Below are 19,308 nucleotides of genomic sequence, written 5' to 3'. Positions count from 1 at the left end.
TGTGAACATGTGTGTGCATGTGTGTGTGTGTGCATGCATGCTTGTGTGTGCGTGCGTGCCTGACCAGTTTGCCCGACGGCGCTTCAACCCACCGGCCCCCCCTCTCCATCATTACTTCATGTTTCGTGAACACGACAAAAACACTGCTGCCCTCCTTTTTTCGAGACCCCGCCGATCCCCCTCGATGTTTTCTCCCTCCCTTACACCCCCCGTTCCCCCGTCCCCCGCCCACCCAACACCCCTTTTCTAACTGATGCAAAAGCTCCCAACACATTGCAGTTGGATACGTGGTGAGCTTGTAGATCTGCTATTTTACCGGCATGTGACGACATATAAAGTATTAGACCTTAACACAATTAAATGCAATATTTGTCTTTTGAAATATAATAGTGTGACAGTCATTAACTTAAAGAAAGAAGGGGGAAAGAAATCTGGTAAAGTACAGATAATCATAAAATATACCACGGTTAATGTGGCAATGTTTAAATATCTATGTGTGTATATATGTATACAGTGCTGTATTAAATATCTATGTGTGTATATGTATACAGTGCTGTATTCTGTATCATTGATGTCGGGCAGAAACCCCACTTTTTGTGCTTTTTTGTGAATTACTTCCCTACTTGATCATACTACAGTGTCACACAAAAGCATCAAAAGTAGCAGAGCGGCGAGCTCAGCGCGTTTTGAGCTTGCCACTTTTGCTAGTTGTGAATTTGAATCCTGAATGTGATGTTTCCACCCGACAGAGACGATATGAAATTGTTGTGAGATTCATTGAAGACAAGTCATGTGTCTTGTTTGGGGGAAACGGTCTCAAGGTGACGGTAGCGTTATATTTCTCACTACTCTCTCTTTTCTCACCTCCAAAGTTCTATTGTTTTGTTTTGTTTTCATCTGGTATCGCTGCCCCCCCCTGCTGTGTTCCCGTTTCCCGTCTCTCCTAATGCAGCGTCTCCTCTCTCTGTGTGTGTGTGTGTGTGTGTGTGTGTGTGTGTGTGTGTGTGTGTGTGTGTGTGTGTGTGTGTGTTGTCTCCTCACTTAGCATTCCCTTCTCTTCCCTTTCTCTCCTCTTAAGTGCTTTCCATCCTTCCGTATACTTATAGCGCCTTCTTTTTTCCTCGTTTCAAATCCTCCGCCACGTCTCCATCAGTTCAGCAGTGTATGCATGCAAGTAGGAATGACACAACGATGCATGATGGTGCCAGGTGTGTGTCTGTGTGTGTGTGTGTGTGTTGCCGGGCAGATCTGGGATCTGGTGCCGGGGCTCGGGGCAGATCTGGATGAGTGATCTCGGGGGGGATGACAGGAGGTCTGTCGGTCTGGTGTGCCTGGTGAGCTGGCACGCACACAGGGACTTTAATTTGAATGCGTGCGTGTGTGCGTGCGTGCATGCGTGCGTGCATGCGTCCGTGTGTGCATGGCGCGTAGACTACTTAACCCAGTCTTCATGCCAGTGAGCTATTAATTTGGATCAAACACACAATTATCACCCCTAAATGCACACAGACAGACGAGACACACACACACACACACACACACACACACACACACACACACACACACACACACACACACACACACACACACACACACACACACACACACAGTATACACTCTCAGAGTTAAATGATTTTTACGGTGCAAATTACCCCGCCACGACTTTTCTGTAAAAACACAAGTGTTTCCTCTTCAGTTGTCATTCAAGTGGAGGTGTGACGGCTGCAGAAACTGAGCTGGCAAAACATGCTAGCCTCTGTCCCTGAATCCCAGCGGGACCCTCTCTACCTAATAAACGCTCTATTGGGACCCTCTCTACCTAATAAACGCTCTATTCGGGATGATTAGCACTGACACATTATGAAAGTGCCATGGAAATCTTCGTAGTACGTGGCAGCCATTTATTTTAAGTGCTCAAATGTGCACACCGCAAATTCTTCCACCGTATAACATCTGCATGTGTTTACACATAGCGTACTGTACTGTAAGTTTCCCCAAACGTTTTCCAGCTTCAGACAAGCACGGCTTGTTAGAGTGGTGAACAGTACCTAACAATTTTCAGGTTCACTTCTAATCAAATTTAAGGAACGATTAACATTTTGACACTTGTTGGTTGTATCCTCTCCAATTAATCAGACTAACTTGATTGATTTGATTTAATTAGAAATGTGTCCTTTGCATTTATCTAACCCTACTAGGAACAGTGAGCCAGAACCTTTACTACAATGTGTTGCGATGCGACGCATTGTGAGCTTGTGTGCTTTTATGATCATACAGCATCATCTCATTCTGGCCAATCACAATTTGCACTTTATTTATTTATTTATTTAAATGACTACTGCTACTGCTGTACTACTGTAAATAATGTATCCTCCTTACTGACATGTCGCACCATTGGTGAGATGCGAAAATACTTTTCGCTGTGTTGACAATAAATTGAATCTCATCTCATCTCATCTCTCATCTCATCACTTCACTTTTCTGCCCTCACTTTTATCTTCAATATGTACATTGTGCAGCCAATCGAATCATCGCCATGTGGTGATCAGCCAATCACAAGCCAATGTTTGTGTTTACACAAACCCAGAAAGCTGGGCATAGGAGAGGCTATAACGCACCTCAAAAATGTGTAAAAAAATATATATACTTTTTCCCACCACTGTACATTTCCCATGTGGAGTGTGGTCCGGAAAGGTTTAACCATGCTCTGAGTAATACCAGTGTGCTGTGCATCTGACCGTGGTTAACGGAGAACATCCATACAGTATATACAGGCTGTTGACCGTGGGCCATGTCTGGATCCACTTGTCCTCAATGAGAACCAGAGGAGGACCATGTGATTGGTTGAAGAGGCTAATAAAGTCACCTGATTGGTAGACAAACTATTGGTAGAGAACGTAAACAACAGCGGTTATTGGGGAGATTATCACGATAGCTTCCACATTACGCTGGCTGGCTGGTGTGTGTGTGTGTGTGTGTGTGTGTGTGTGTGTGTGTGTGTGTGTGTGTGTGTGTGTGTGTGTGTGTGTGTGTGTGTGTGTGTGTTGTATGTGCGTGTGTCAGTATAACCAATGTAGTGTTTGCGTGCAGACATGCAAGCTGTCCTATATACATGTGTTTAACATTCATTTTGTATTCCATATTCACTTAGTACAGCAAAAACAATTGTGTGTGCGCTCGTGCATGCGTGCGCGCCTGCGCGGGGCAGGCATGCTTCTAATGTGTGTGGTGAGTTCTGGGTCACAATAACAGCTTGGGGCGGTAACTGGCCAGACGGACGTTTTCGATTGGCTAGATTGCGTGTCACTGCAACTTTATTGGCTGGGGTTTCACTGGAGTATCCCTAGCAACCACCATGTCAACAAGAACAAGTTGCACGTATATGTATTCTTATAGGATGCTGTTGGTCTGTGAAAAGACCTGTAATTAGAACACCCAGTGAGGGGGGCACTGCCACTCATCCACCCTATACCATCCAACACATGCATGCACAGTTGCACAGTCACACACACATGCACCAGAAATGCCAGATCTTGCAAGAGAAATAAGCAACTACGTCTATGAATAGTACAAGCCCAAAATAAGTGACTATTATAGGCCACATGCACACTTTATATATCTGAAAATAAAAATCGACAAGCTCTGTGATGCGTTGTTAGCTTGTAGATCTGCTATTTTGAAAAAGAAAATCTTGGGAAAAAAGGGAAACATTTTGAATATGTATGGTATGGGAGGGTCTCTGGCACAACATAATTTCAGATGGGGTTTCCGTGGACTAATGTATTTTAGTTTTCCGGTCTTCAACATGACACGCCCCAAATAAGCAAAGTTACACTATAGAAACAAGCCCAAAAAACCTGCAACCACCAAAATCTACAAGCAAATTTACAGAAAAACAAGCCCAAAGTTGCTTATAATAAGCAGCAGACATGGCAACACCGATACACACACGCACATGCATGCACACAGGGTGGACAAGCCTCATTATTTCAGTGATGCTGATATACATGCCGTAGGCACGCAGGGAACCCCCCATCCATCCCCCAATAGCTTGCACAGTACAGTACAGTACAGTACAGTACAGTACAGTACAGTACAGTACAGTACAGTACAGTACAGTACAGTACAGTACAGTACAGTACAGTACAGTACAGTACAGTACAGTACAGTACAGTACAGTACAGTACAGTACAGTACAGTACAGTACAGTACAGGGGTTGGATGCGGTGTGCTATACGGCCATAACTGAACATGCGCATAACTGAACAGTGTGTTGGCAATACTACAGCACTCACTAACTGTAGGAATGTTCAGCAAATAAAGCTTTGAATATGTGTGATGTATAGCTCCTAAAAAAGGTAGCCTACATTTTAAAAAAAATTGTTGGGGAAAGAAAGCTCTTGGAAGTGCTCGTGGGCCTGTGTGTCTTGGAAGTGCTCGTGGGCCTGTGTGTCTCGCTTGTTGGTGTGCATGCTTTCTAGGGTTAAGGCTACGGACAAGGTTTGGCAGCAAGTGGAGAGTAGAGGAGAGGAGAGTAGAGTAGAGTAGAGTAGAGTAGAGTGGAGTGGAGTGGAGAGGAGAGGAGAGGAGAGGAGAGGAGAGGAGAGGAGAGGAGAGGAGAGGAGAGGAGAGGAGAGGAGAGGAGAGGAGAGGAGAGGAGAGGAGAGGAGAGGAGAGGAGAGGAGAGGAGAGGAGAGGAGAGGAGAGGAGAGGAGAGGAGAGGAGAGGAGAGGAGAGGAGAGGAGAGGAGAGGAGAGGAGAGGAGAGAGAAACCAAGGAGAGGATAGAGAAACCAAGAAGAAAGGTATAAACGGAGAAAAGAGGATGGAAAAACAGAAGAGACGACAGGAAAAGAAGAAGAGTGTGATTAGTGTGGACATGTCCCGAGTGAATAATGGTGAAGGAGCGTTTACATTGCATGTCTCCTGTGTGTGTGTGTGTGTGTGTGTGTGTGTGTGTGTGTGTGTGTGTGTGTGTGTGTGTGTGTGTGTGTGTGTGTGTGTGTGTGTGTGTGTGTGTGTGTGTGCGTGTGCGTGTGCGTGTGTGTCTCTCTCAGGTTGGAACAGAGAACAGAGAGCACATGCAGCACAGCGTTTGGCAGGGATAGATATATAAGAAGACAATTCTGCACCAGATTAGATGAGCTTTTAACACATACAGAAACCCACACAGTGGAGCACAGCACACACACACACACACACACACACACACACACACACACACGCATGCTCGTGCGCGCACATAAAACTCCAGCCACCCACGCAGGCAGACGTTCGGTTGCACCTTCCGGGGTAACAAGATCTTGTTAGCGCTATGGCAACAGCTTGAACGTTCTAAATGGTTCCATTATTACTGCCAAAGCAGGATGGATGCACAGACACACAAACAGATAAACACGCACACGCGCACGCACAGCTTCTGTAAATCAGCAGTAACCTATCGCATGTGTTGTACTGTATGCTAATGTGAGTGAGCCTCACACTACTGAAAGTACACACTCGGTATATGTACCTTGTGTATACTTTTTTAGTAGGCCTATGTTATACTGGCGCAAAATAACGAATGATAATAGTGATCATCACTGCTGTTATCTGACGCAGCTTACATTCAAGGTCCGGTCGTCCCTTAATGATGCGGATGCATTTGACACATCAAAAGCAAGTCCAAGCGTTTCATGACTTGCACGCGCATGCGCACACGCACATGCACACGCACACGCACACACACACACACACACACACACACACACACACACACACACACACACACAGTGAAAGCATGGATCACATAACCAGAGCTGGCTGGCTGTAATGCATTCGGTTATGTGTTGTGTTTTTTTCTTGTGCACGGGTCACCGGTTTATGTTCAGCGGTTGCCAAGTTGGCCCTCGGCCCTGCAGCTAAACTGGCATCCCTGTTTTGGGGCACATCATTCTATATAGGCAGAAATGTTCAAATAATATAGCGATCTACAAGCTCACAACGCATCGCAAAGTGATTTGCTATTTTCGCTATTTGTCGCACAGAGATGTATGTAGATTCTAATGCATTGGTTCTCAACATTTTCAGGCCGTGTCCCCCCTAAATTAATCATGTTTTACCTGGAATTGATGAGGCCTTGCATTTAGTTTTTGACTCGATTCCACAGATAAATACTGTTAAAATAGCCAATCTATAAGCTCACAACGCCTCGCCCAATCTGTGAGGCTCCCAAATCATGTGGTGACCCCTTTGGGGGGTCACGACCCACAGGTTAAAACCAGCGCGTGAAATCATTCTTATACATCAACTAATATTCTTCTTTACAACGTTGCACGCTCCATGTGATCTGACATAACTACAGCTGTTTTCACGGGAGAATATACTGTTCATAAAGTAGTTTGCCGCAAATCCCCCTGTCCAGTGTAAAACCTCCTGAGCCACAACCACCCAATGTAGTTCCTTCTTCGGGTCCGTGAAAGAAGTGAGAGGAGACTGAAGCGTTGCTATCCAGGTTTAGGCTACAGTTTTAACTTTGTCCAAATGTTGAGTGTTCTGGCACGATGAAAGTATACAAGTGATGGATTACAGACATAATTGGGTTGAGTGAAATTCGATGCATTTATTTTCCTTAGACTTAAAAATCTCAGACGTCTGTGGGGATGAATTTAAATTGGCTGTGGCTCCATTAAAATGTTTTCAAATTCTTATTAGCAATTCATTGATGGTCGCTTAATTGTTAACATCCCTACATGGATTTTTTATGTTCGCCTCTTGTGAGACTTCACAGATGAAGCGTGGCAAGCTTGTACATCTGCTATTTTTATTTATTTATATTTGACTCTTCTGGGGGTCCCTGGCACAAAACATTCTCAGGTGCGGGTCTGCGGCCAAATATATATAAATTTGGGGCCCTTGGCACAAAACTGTTTCAGAACTGGTGTGTATATATACGGATACATAATGGGCGACTTCCCTCCACATGGCTTCAATAAGAGCCTGGTTCATCATCATCATCATCATGCTTGTACATCTCAACCACAGCCAATGTGCTTTGTATTTGTTCCTCTATCACTCTCTCTCGCCCCCTGCTCTAGGGTGTGAACACTGACACTCATGTTGTTTTAACGTCTACCGAGTGGACCCTGTGTCAAACGCAAAACACATGCGCACGCACATACACACACACGCACGCACACACACACACACACACACACACACACACACACACACACACACACACACACACACACACGCGCGCGCACGCACATGCACACACATGAGAAACCCCAACAGACTGGTGCCAGCATGCGTGAAAAACGCCGGTCACCACACGTGTTGTGTTAGTAACCTCAGCCCTGTGTGTGTGTGTGTGTGTGTGTGTGTGTGTGTGTGTGTGTGTGTGTGTGTGTGTGTGTGTGCGCGTTTGCGTGTGTGTGTGCGTCTCAGGGGAACAGGGATCAAGACTCAATTAAGCGGGCATGTGAAGAATGCTTTCAGGGGGGAAGTGGACAAGATGGCCGCGGGAGCCCGGCACCACTTCCTCGGCACCGCGCGTCTCTCGCCCTTGATCTCCATTGGTCTCGCTGTTGGCCGAACCACGGCAGCATGAAGGAGAGCCATGTCACACGCACGTGCACGCACACACACACTCACACACTGTGTGTGCAGTCACGCACACACGCACAAAGGTCTGTGAAGGAGAGAGATGTCACGCCTGGACAGCTTGTAGGTCTCAGGGGGGCCACTAGACACACTCTCTCTGTCTCTCTCTCTATGACACACACACACACATGCACCAAACACACCACACACATGCGCACGCACCACACACACACACGACACCAGAGACCAGGTTAAGAGAGCCTTGGTCATCTAACGAAGCATGTATACTGCCATGTCTGAGTCGCTTGTAACATACCCCGCTAATATGAAGGTGCACTCTCCGTGTGAGATGACATAGTGTCCAGTGGAAACACTGGAGGCCCTCGCATCCCTATTACAAGCTCACAATGCGTCCCATGTGAGTTTGTAGATCGGCTATTTTTGGCAGAGAGGTTTTGTGTAGAGAGGGCAGGAAAAAGAAGCGAACCGCAGAAGAAAATATGTCCAGTTTACTAAGCATAGAGGGATTAAGTTGGTTGTGGCTCAGATTAAATTTAATTTCACAGTGTGCTTTCAAGTATAGGTTATATTCCCTGTTAGGGAAAATAAAAGAGGCACTGCATACTGCTGCCCCACATTTAGGAATTTGATCAAACTGTCCAGAAAACCAGCTTTTTTACCGTAGATAATCTGTTCTTCTTTGGTGAGTGAAGTGCTCCCCCGCAATGCTCTGTTGCATTATATTCAGTGGTCCTAGAACATTTTAGCCCTATGGCCCAAAGGAGAGATTAGACGCTTTGCCCAGGGGACGCAAACTATAGTGGAAAGGACCCAAACTAGTGAAAGTAGCAGATCTACAAGCGCACAACGCATCGCTTCACGCCGCGCTGCGAGCTTGTAGATCGGCTCTTTTCACTACTAATATATTATTATTATTATTTATTCAGGAAATTGCTTTGTTTTGTTTGTTTGTTTAAAAATTTATACAATTATCAATTTATTTTTTGTATTAAAAAAAATAACAAAAAATGTAATATATAGGAAAATAGATAATTTCTTTACTCAAGTCGAGTTGTGACCCCCAAATGGGTCCCTAGACTCCCTAGTCCCTACCCACTGTTTGTGAAACAGTGCACATGAGTTGTGCATGTCCAAGGGTGTAGTTTGTACTCTGTGGGTAGAAGCTCACGACAACTGATGGATGTCACATGATAAAACAATGTCTGTGTGTCAACTTCACATGTTGGCGTAATTAATTTTTTTATTCTAAGGGGTATATTTTGTATGATCCCTGAAGGGACATTCACTTCTCTGCATTTGACCCAGTGCTCAGAGGGAGCACACCAGGGAGCAGTTAGGGGGTTAAGTGTCGTGTTCAGGGACACTTCACTGGAAGAGCCGAGGACCGAACTGGTGACCTTTTCCGACTCCCAAATGGCCTCTCTTACCTCTGGCACCATCCAGTCTGATTCTAATTACCAGACCTGCACTGTGAAATCACTGAGTGTTGCTTTAACCCCTCAAGTGAGTACAAATGTAACCCAATCGACCCCACAAATTGTCCATTTTGGTTCCTAAAGTCGTGCATTATTTGTACACTCGCAGAGTTACAGATGGATAAGATAAAAGACTTAAAAACACACTTTGCGTGAATCACTTACTGTATGTTCTCCCCGTACCCTCACAAAAATCATGCAGTAATCCTGGTCTCTAAACTACCTCCTGGCCTGCCGGGGCACATGATGGAGGGGAAAGGAACTGGTCAGAATAACGTGTTCCTTCCACACGCTACGTCCAACTGAGGAAACTCACTCCTGTCAGGTGAAAATAAGCAGCTTGGAATCCTCATGCATTGAAGGAAGCATGAGGTCAGTCCGCTGCCCCCCCCCCCCCCAGGTTGACAGAGGGAGTATAGCGCCCAGAATTACATTAGATAATTGACACTGGGTGAAAAAATGGTTTGCAAAATTGTGAGATAAAATAAAAAAAAGAGAATGTAGCCTCGGAGAGACCGCAGGCGTTTTGTTTTCAAAGGAGAAAAAAACGCCTGGGCGAGACATGCATGAGAACTGGCATGCGAGCAGAGTGACCAATAAGAGTGCAGAGGGTCCGCCCCCTCTATAGGCCCAAGAAACCATAGGTCTCTTTTTCAGGCTATAGGAGAACGCAAACAGAAGCAGCGTGTGCACTCCGGCGCTCACCTGTTTTGAAGATCTCGTAGCGCAGCGAGAAGCCCGCCCCCTGGTGGGCGTAGTCGGAGACAAACTTGATGTGGAGGGAGGGGCCGGACGATATGATGGGCGCCGGGGCGATGTTGCTACAGTGCTTCCCCAGCAGGTCGGCCGTCTCCGAGTTCCCATCATGGATCTCTATGTAGTCATACCTGGAGAGGAGGGAGAGATGTACAATGTAAGTTTAATTAATCAGTGGTTAGTCATACCTGGAGAGGAGGGAGAGATGTACAATGTAAGTAACTTCAAGTTATCTTAATTCCCCTTGTCTGTTAACATCTAACTATAAATGCCAGGGACACAAAATGTTGTGCCAGGGACATGCAGAAGAAAAGATTTATGTTACAAAAGTGTGACAAAGTGACATGCCGTGAGCTTGTAGATATGAACTACCCCCCCCCCCCCCCCCCCCCATTGCGGCCTTGCGATCCTATGAGACTGTCCGGAACCAAAAGGTTGCGGGTTCGAGTCAAACAATTAGCCAAGTTGTGTCCACGTGTCGACAACTGCATGTGTCTTTAAAGCTGCAGGCCGTAACTTTCATGTCCTGCCTAGGTGTGGAACCCGAGTCAACCCCCTGCCAGCAGGACATTTCTACAGTGGAGCTATCTGCAGACACAAGGGAAAAGCTATAGTGCAACAGACAGCAGCTGTCACCCAACTGCCCTCCAATGCTGAATGTGTCTCACTTGTGTTGTTTCTAGTTTCTTAATATGCCTCCCGTTGGGTTCAAAAGGAGAAAGCAAAAATTGATTTCTAGCTACTAGTAGTTATAAGTAGGTATTGAGAGGGGCTTTGGACAGATCAGTAGAAAACAAACAAAATAGGTAAAAACCTCGACATGTAGTCAAGTACGGATACTTCAAATGCTCGAGAACATTAATTGATTCAAGCTGGACCTACGTTATGACACAAAGAAAACTTTAAGACCTATACTTCGTTGGCAGTGGACCCCCAGAAGTCTGTACTTCGCCTCCTATTCCCCACTATCTAATATACTATATATTCATCAAAAACAGCTTCAATGTATAATCTCACAAAGCGTCGCATTTGACACGACATGAGCTTGGAGAACGACTATTTTTGCAGAATGTTCGATAATTTTTTGCAGAATGTACTTTGAGCATGACATGTCCAGAATAGGGACGTTTAGAGTTCACGAGGTCAAAGCGTCGTCATAGTCATGTTCTCGCACACACAGCAATGTTGTGGATGTCATGTGTGTAGCTCAGTTCAAAGTGTCACCAGGGAACTAACTATAGTTAGGAGCCTCACACACAACCACTTTACTGTATACAGTATATATATATATATATCACTTATTCCTAGAATCACATGTGTAATGATATGTTATCTTCTGAGAGATCTGGAAGTAAGCCCCCGCGCCATAAATCTGCATCTGACATCAAAGCACAAAGAAGATATGGCGGAAACAAGCAGAGTATTGTGCGATTCCGGATACACGCCACCAGCAAATCCACCTCACATGAGCCGGCCTTCATGTTGTGCAGCCAGGTTAGGACATTAGCGTTGGGTCGAGAGAGAAGCCACAGGTCTGCCCATGCAGTGATCAACCTCTGTGTGAACCCCGCTAGGAACAGCTCAGTGTTTCATCTGTACCGTCTGATGTCAAGACCAAATGCCTGTCCATTACATTATTGGCATACAACACTGGTTCCCAAACGTTTTCATGACCCGCAAATTGACACTATAGCCCACGGACCCCCGTTTGAAAAGATATGCCAGGGACCCCCATAAGAGAAGATTCTTACGGCTCTAGCAGTGATTCTCAACCCGTTTCAATTGCAAGGACACCAAGTTTGACATGCATTAGTCTACGGACCCCCATTTAATGGAATTTCTAACTCTGGGACCCGCAATTTATATTGTAAAATCAATGTTAATTTAACTCTGAGAGTGTGCAAATGGAACCAAATGGATTTGGTTCCAAACTATCATTTAGCTGGGGACCCGCTTGAACTCCCTCAAGGAGCCCTGGGGGTCCCCGGACCCCACTTTGGGAACCACTGGCATAGAACACTGGTTCCCAAACACTAGTTTGGGAACACTAGTTTTGGAACCACTGGCATAGAACACTGGTTCATAAACACTAGTTCGGGGGACCCATTCGTGGGTCACATTTTTATTGGGCCAGGGCCCTTTGTTTTTTGTTTCCTACATTTAGTTTTTAATTATTACTATTTCAAAACATAACAAAAGACATTCTCAAAAAACCTTTCATGAATTAAAAAAAATTATTTTTGTCAGTAATGTCCTGAAGGATTAAAAGAAACATCTAAGAAATTCCATTAATAATAATTATTATTATTATTATTATTGAACCAAAACATGAATTAATGGAACTAATATTAGTGAACCAAATGGACTTGTAAGTGTTGGATGTTTAAACTGTCTCAGATATAAATTAATGTACTGTAGATTGCCGTCCCAGAGATACAAATCGGGGGTCTGTGGCCTAATGCAGTCCTAGAACATTAATAAACTCCAGTAAAGGTGGGAGATAAACTGGGAAGATAAAACAGTCAACAACCTACATGTGTTTTTTTTTCTCTGGTTATATTCAGAAAGCTTACACGGTTAAACAAATGTTATCAATTTGACCCATTTGGTTACATTTGTAAGACAGACATCCCTTATATGATCATATCGTCACGGGACTGTGAGAGGAATATATGACGGACTGGGACTTTGATGCTGTGCTGGGATTAGACCTGAGCAAAGATCAATGGGGGCTTCACTAATCTTCTGGGATTCCCCTGGCTTCCTGCCAGGTTAAAGGTGTTAGAGCTGTTCTCGGAGTCCTTTTCAGACGTTAAGAGAGTTGATTTTCACACTTACCACAAAAAATAAAATAACAAACATGCGGTAATGGCCAACATCAACAACGGCTTTCACTCTCACATTCTCACATTCAACTCACTTTGGTTCTTTTTTTGGTTCTGAACCCAACTGGAACCAAAAAAGGTGGAAATGATCCCAAAATGACTTGTACCAACACATTTTTCCTGTCGGGAGGCATCCTGGTTAGACATAGCATTGGTTAGATATAAGGTTGCTGAGGGGGCATTAAGACGACCGGATTAAGGTTGGTGAGTGTAGGGTTGGGAGAGGGTTAAGGTTAGGTTTAGGTGTGCTGCCCCGTGGGAGGTTACGGTTAGGGTGAGGGTTTCAGATAGGTTGTAGGACTAATGACTGGTCTATACTCTAACCAATAACTAGTCTAAACTAAGTACTGCACCCGTTGCTGTTGGGTAGAAACCTTTTATAGATGTGTTTGTGGGTTAAATATTCCAATGAAAAGTAAGAGCTTGTGACTAAATAAAAACTTGAACATTTGAACATGCTTCTTATCTACATTTCCTTAAAAAGTACTCGGTTTGGACGTGACATTTAATTTCACGCCACAGAGAGTTCATGTTACAGATATAGCCAAAGTGACTCGAGGAATAGATTTGTGTTTTAGGTTTATTGGATTTTTATAGGCAATTGCATTTTTAGATTTGAAGATTTATATTGTAATCACCACAATAATTCTGTTTTTAATGAAAGTTGAAACATAAACATCAGTTAATGTTAATGCTGGCTCTATGAATGAATAAAGAACTCTCACATCTAAAGGAAAAAAGGGGAGAAAAAATCACATACCGACATTTCCACACTTTATTATCAGTGGAAAACGAGCCGCACTGGTCTTAGGGAGGGATTAGACTGATACTCAGTGGTGATCAATATACGTGTCTACAACTAGATCAATAGGACTCGTGTCGGGCCTAGTTCTAGAGGACCCCTCTGTTCTCTGACCCCACTTAACCCCCCCAGGTGACCTTTGGGGCCCCGCGGCGTCTGGTCGCACTAAACCTCCAGCCGAGGACTGAATCAAAGACGTGTCAAAAGCGGAGACATAAATTGCACACTTAAATGAATCTTTAACTCCGCACTCGTGTCTTTCGCCTTTAAAGTGTGGGACGCATGGTTCTCAACGCCGGATCCGGAGACCCCCCAGGGGTCCTTGAGGCTGTTCCAGAGGGTCATCATCAGCTAAATGATTGATAGTTATGGTAGGAACCAAATGGACCGTTATGGGTGTGCAATTCCAACGCATCTACACATGGAACCAAGTGTACCTTTGCTGGTCCATTTGTAAGCTCTCAGAGTAAAATGAACACTGAGGATTTTTACAGTGTATCATATCACAGGGGGGGTTCCCAAACACTGGGTCGGGACCCATTTGTGGGTCACAAACAATACATTTTGTTTTCTTATTATTGATTTAAAAAACGTTCCCAAAAATGTCAAAGAAAAATCAAAGAAAACAATTAGAAAACAAATCTAATAAGAAGTAGGCCTATAGTGAAATTAGATCTGCTATTTTCACTATAGTTTGGGTCCCCGGGCAAACGACTAATCTCTTGGCGCCCGCTGGCCTAGTGGTCCAGGTGCATGCCACATATACTGTAGGTGAGTCTCGTTCATGACGATCTTTGCTGCATGTCTCCCCCCTTCTCTCTCTCCCTCTGTCCTGTCCATCTTCACTGTAACTATCAATATAAGCACAAAAGCCAAATTTCGAATTCTTACAATTTTCTTTTTCTTTTTAAGAAAAAAAAGTCTAATATCTCTTTTCGGTCTTGAGCGAAAAGGTGAGGGTCCTCTAAATGGAGAGGGTTGAGGAAGGAGCACATGCCACTCAGAGAGGCTGTCATATGGTACATGTGGAGGCTATACTGCCTTCAGATCTAATTCCTACGGACACTTCCTCCAGCTTCTCTGACCATAAACGTTGAGCCTCTATCTTCAGAGGGAGCCACGGCAGGAGAGCATGCAGCCTCCCTGTCTGGGCTGCAGTGCACGGGCGCACACGCACACACACGCACACACACCTGCCTGCCTCTAAAATAGCTACTGCAAGGAAATTCCACAGACAACCATGACTGAGAAGGAGGTGAACATGGGGGTGGGGAAGATGAGCGCAGTACATTTGGCAGAAGGTATATCCTTTATGTTTGGTTTGTTTATAATAGAGCTGGTATTTAAAGTGGAATTCTAACTGTTCCAGCATAGTTCCCCCCACACACACACACACACACACACACAGTAAAAACTATTACAGACGGAAGTATAGTTTAAGAAAGATAGAGTGTGTGTGTGTGTGTGTGTGTGTGTGTGTGTGTGTGTGTGTGTGTGTGTGTGTGTGCGCACACATATTTGTGTGTGCATCGACTCTCGCTTTGTAAGAGTATGACAGGCTTGAAGAAAGCAGACAATAATAGAGTGGATTCAAGGCTAGTGAAACCGATAGCTTTACAAAGGGTTGTCAAGTGGAGGAACAGGTACATCACTGTGCCTGCGTGCGTGCTTGTGTGCGTGTGCATTGTTCTGTTCGTCTGCTTGTACAACATGACAGGTGAGTGAGCCCTCACACATAGCGCAGGTCACACGCCTCCTACTCTCCCATCATGCTCTGTGTCGTCGCGGCGCGTGCTTGCAGTGAGCTGACACCGCGGCAAAACCGTGACGCAATCTGTCACAGCACTGTGTGTGTGTGTGTGTGTGTGTGTGTGCATGTGTGTGTGTATGCATGCGTGGGTGCGTGCGTGTGACAGCTCTTGTTCCGTTTGCTTTATGAAAAACATGTCATCTGAATGACAGACCCCCCATCCAAAAAGAAAAATGAAAAAGTGACATCTTTGTTTAAGCACTGCTCTACAGATATGTTAGGTCTTTGTTTGAGACCCATCTCCTTCTCTTTGAGACCCATATCTCCTTCTCTTTTCCATTACATTTACATGTCTTGTTCCTACGTCTTTCTTATGTTGGCCGTTTCTTATTTCTTTCTTCCTCCTTCACTCCAACCTCTTTGTCTTCTCACTCCTGCGTGCTGTCAAGCACATAACCACTGGCACCGTGCCAGTGTGTGTGTGGGGGAGAGAGAGAGAGAGAGAGAGAGAGAGAGAGAGAGAGAGAGAGAGAGAGAGAGAGAGAGAGAGCTCAGAACATGAGACCGGTGGCCACCTCCTTACATCTGACAGACAGAGACAGGTGTTGCCTCTCTCAGTAGTCTCCCTCCTTCCTACTCTGTCTCTCCTCCCCGTGTATAGGGAGCAGAAGTCTATACTGTGGCTCTGGGGCAGAAGCATCTTATCTCCATATTGTATCGTTTCCCCCGTGAATTAACTACGCCCTACTTCATCATACTGCAAGCGTCACGCAAAAGTATCAAAAGTAGCAGATCCGTGTGCTTGTCGCGCCGCACTTCGAGCTTGCGCATCTGCTACTTTGGATGCTTTCGAGCTCGAATCCTAACACAGTTTTGAACATACTGTATGAGGTTTCCACCCGACATGGGCAATATACTTCTGTCTCTGAGTGATTAAGCAGAGCACACACACATGCGTGCGCACACACACGCACGTGCGCGCACACGCACACACACAGCAGCGCCTGTAGCTATGTGGATAGATCTATCTTTGCTGATGTGAGAGGGTGTGAGGTCTCTGATCCCTCCATGTGTAGGAGGGATGCTGCTGCTTTTAACAAACGGCTGCACACTGTCCTCTCTCTCTCTCTCTCTCTCTCTCTCCTCCCTACCCCCCTCTCCTTTCTCCATCTCTCATTCACTCTCATTTGATTTAGAAAAAGCAAGAAACAAAGAAAAAAACAAGTAGGACGGTATATCTTTACTGCGGTGACTTGCCGTTTTACTAAGACGTGTGATATAATCAGGAGGGCAATTGTTGCTCCCGCCCTCACCCGGGAAAACCCAGCAGGGTATAAACAGCAACATTCAAGGCATTAAATTAACTTAAAAAAATGTAAACTTTCAAATGACCATAATGTTGAATGTGTCACCAGGGTGGACCCTCTAAATATTCTCCCAGAATGACAGAAGCACAGAAGAGACCCTTTGAACATGTCTTTAGTGTACGAAGCTGCGTGTTTGTGTTTTTGTGTGTGCGTGTGTGTGTGTGTGTGTGTGTGTGTGTGTGTGTGTGTGTGTGTGTGTGTGTGTGTGTGTGTGTGTGTGTGTGTGTGTGTGTACAATGGAGCATCTACAAGTAGGCCTGCAGTCATTTCCTGCAGACAACACTGTTGTACGTTAAAGTATAAATCAGGCCTTAAACTGCTCAAAACAGGTCTGGGTATTGATACAGATGACCTCCCCCCCCCTCTCTCTCTCTCTCTCTCCAGGTTGGGAGCTGTTTTCTCACACCTGCACATTCCCATCAAACATTAGGGGTTCCCCCTCAAGCAGACAGAGCGTCTGCAACACACACACACACACACACACACACACACACACACACACACACACACACACACACACACACACACACACACACACAGAGAGAGAGAGAGAGAGAGAGAGAGAGAGAGAGAGAGAGAGAGAGAGAGAGAGAGATAAAGCATATTAGCCCCTTTAAACAGCCTGTTCAGAGAATGTCCTGAAATCATTCTGGAATAGGTATACTGACACAGAATGGGGAGATTGTTATGCCACCTGTGTGAGCTGGCAGTGGACGTACTAATGTACTATTGTCACCAAGCCTGACTGACGTCTGTGTCAAAGCGACAGCTGACCGCCTGGGACGGGGCCGGGGTGTGATGTCTAACGCACCGGACCCAACAAGTAAGCGTCCGTGCACACACACACACACACACACGTGCACAACTACGCATGCGTGCGTACGCGCTTGATTGTGAGTGTCTGTCAAACCCAACCACACCGAGACGTCTGTTCGCTCTGTATTCAATGTTTGTCAATGACAAAGCATTTTTGTCCCTGCCCAGAGAGGGGCTAAACTGTTAGTGTAACAATAGTGAAGGCTTGATTTGATATTTATGTCTGTATATTTTGCTGGACTCTGGGGCGATCCAGGCCATAATAGTAATGTGTTTGGTTGACTGACTGACTGACTGACTGACTCCTGACACACCATGCAAACAGCCAGCCATGTGCTTTCCCTACTAACTCAACATAGCAACACATGTATGCTTCTCCATTACGCCACGTCGGCCAGAGATGTGCGGGCATTTCACATTTACTGTGAGAGTTCATTTCCATCATACATCTTCCACCAGACGACACAGAAACAGGGCCCTGGAATGCACTAAAACTTGGTAAAAATTTTGCAATCTGTTTTTCCAGCGCGGTGTCAGTTAAGTGTGTAATCGTTCCCCATTTCCTACCCCGTTGTCTCCCATAAATCAATATAAGTAAACTTTAGAGCTTTACTCAAGCTCCCTATGCTGATCCGATTGTGTGAAAATGAGAAATGACCGCCCAAAAACAGCCGCCAAACTCACGACATAAAGAGGGCATTTTGCTGTGAAACGGCAGAACGTGGTACCGTGCCAGTATCCTAACACTATATTAATCATCACCCATATACTACGTATGTCTGTGGCATGGTTTTTTGAACGGTACGACCTTGTGAGTAAACAACATTTCTGTTCGCTATAATGTGGAAGGAGCTTTAGTGGAAATTCCCAAAAAGACCAGACCAGAAAGTCTTTCAGGTCATAGATGACTTTCGCAACATGAACTCATTCAGAAGAATGACTCAACTTCCCGTTTACCAGCACTGCCATGTTCACTAGAACCAAGATGAGATCTTGAGGTATGTGGTATGACACAAAATGATTGGTCCAGCAGTACATAATTATGGCTCATCAGCAGTATCCCAACATATCATTATAATGGTCAGCTATAACTATAAACTATATGACTACTGAAACTAATAACATCAATATGTAACTCATTATGAGATTGTAGATCGGCAACTTTCCACTAATGTTGAATGCCTCAAAATAGGGACACGATAGGGTCCATGTGCATGGTTTTATGGCAATGCATGCAATTAATATAGGCTATAGGCTTGCCTAGTTCAACTTGTTGATGTTATCGCGTCTTTTTTAATGTTGTATGTTTTGATTTGTGATTAGAGGGACCTTACTTTAGTGGTTTCACTTCCCAGCAGCAGCAGCAGCAGCAGAAGTGAAACCACCACGGTCCAAATGAAGACATGCTTCTCAGAGGAAGTGGACCTTATTCTGCCCAGTGCTGACTCAGACACAGCCGCTCATTCAATGACACGACGCACGCGTGGCTTATCAAATGACAGGCTCAGGATCCAAAGCATGGACGAGAATGTGTTCGCTTTGGATAGCAGCAGTAGCGTTGATTTCGTCGACGAGAAATACTGTGAAACATGTCTGTCGACTATAAAACTAGACTAAAACTAAAACATTTCAGATGACTAAAATGTGACTAAATGGAATGTTATCACTGGATAGCAGCTAAAATGGGGGACTAGGGCTGAAACTATGGATTATTTTCTTTATTATTTTCTAGGAGATTATGTTTTTTAAATGTACTAAATCGATTTGTCAGATTAGCCCAGGCCCCTGGGTTCACAAACTATGGACTCGGAGACAAAATTGGGTCCCAGACTAAAGCAATTTACATTATTTTG

General features: G+C 44.9%; 1 protein-coding gene across 1 annotated transcript in view; it reads right to left on the bottom strand.

The window, feature by feature from the left end:
* LOC310866936 (neuropilin-2-like) overlaps positions 1-19,308 on the bottom strand; it is a 130,907-nt gene that overhangs the window by 88,068 nt on the left and 23,531 nt on the right. The window contains exon 3 of the mRNA XM_083776731.1: positions 9,785-9,966. Within this exon, the coding sequence (XP_083632857.1) occupies positions 9,785-9,966 (182 nt within the window). The remainder of the gene's footprint in view (positions 1-9,784; positions 9,967-19,308) is intronic.

The sequence above is a fragment of the Protomyctophum parallelum genome (assembly GCF_964188405.1).
Source record: "Protomyctophum parallelum genome assembly, chromosome: 11".
NCBI classification, from domain to species: Eukaryota; Metazoa; Chordata; class Actinopteri; order Myctophiformes; family Myctophidae; genus Protomyctophum; species Protomyctophum parallelum.
The sequence above is the reverse complement of the archived record's forward strand: the minus strand, read 5'-3'. Positions and strand labels throughout refer to the sequence as shown.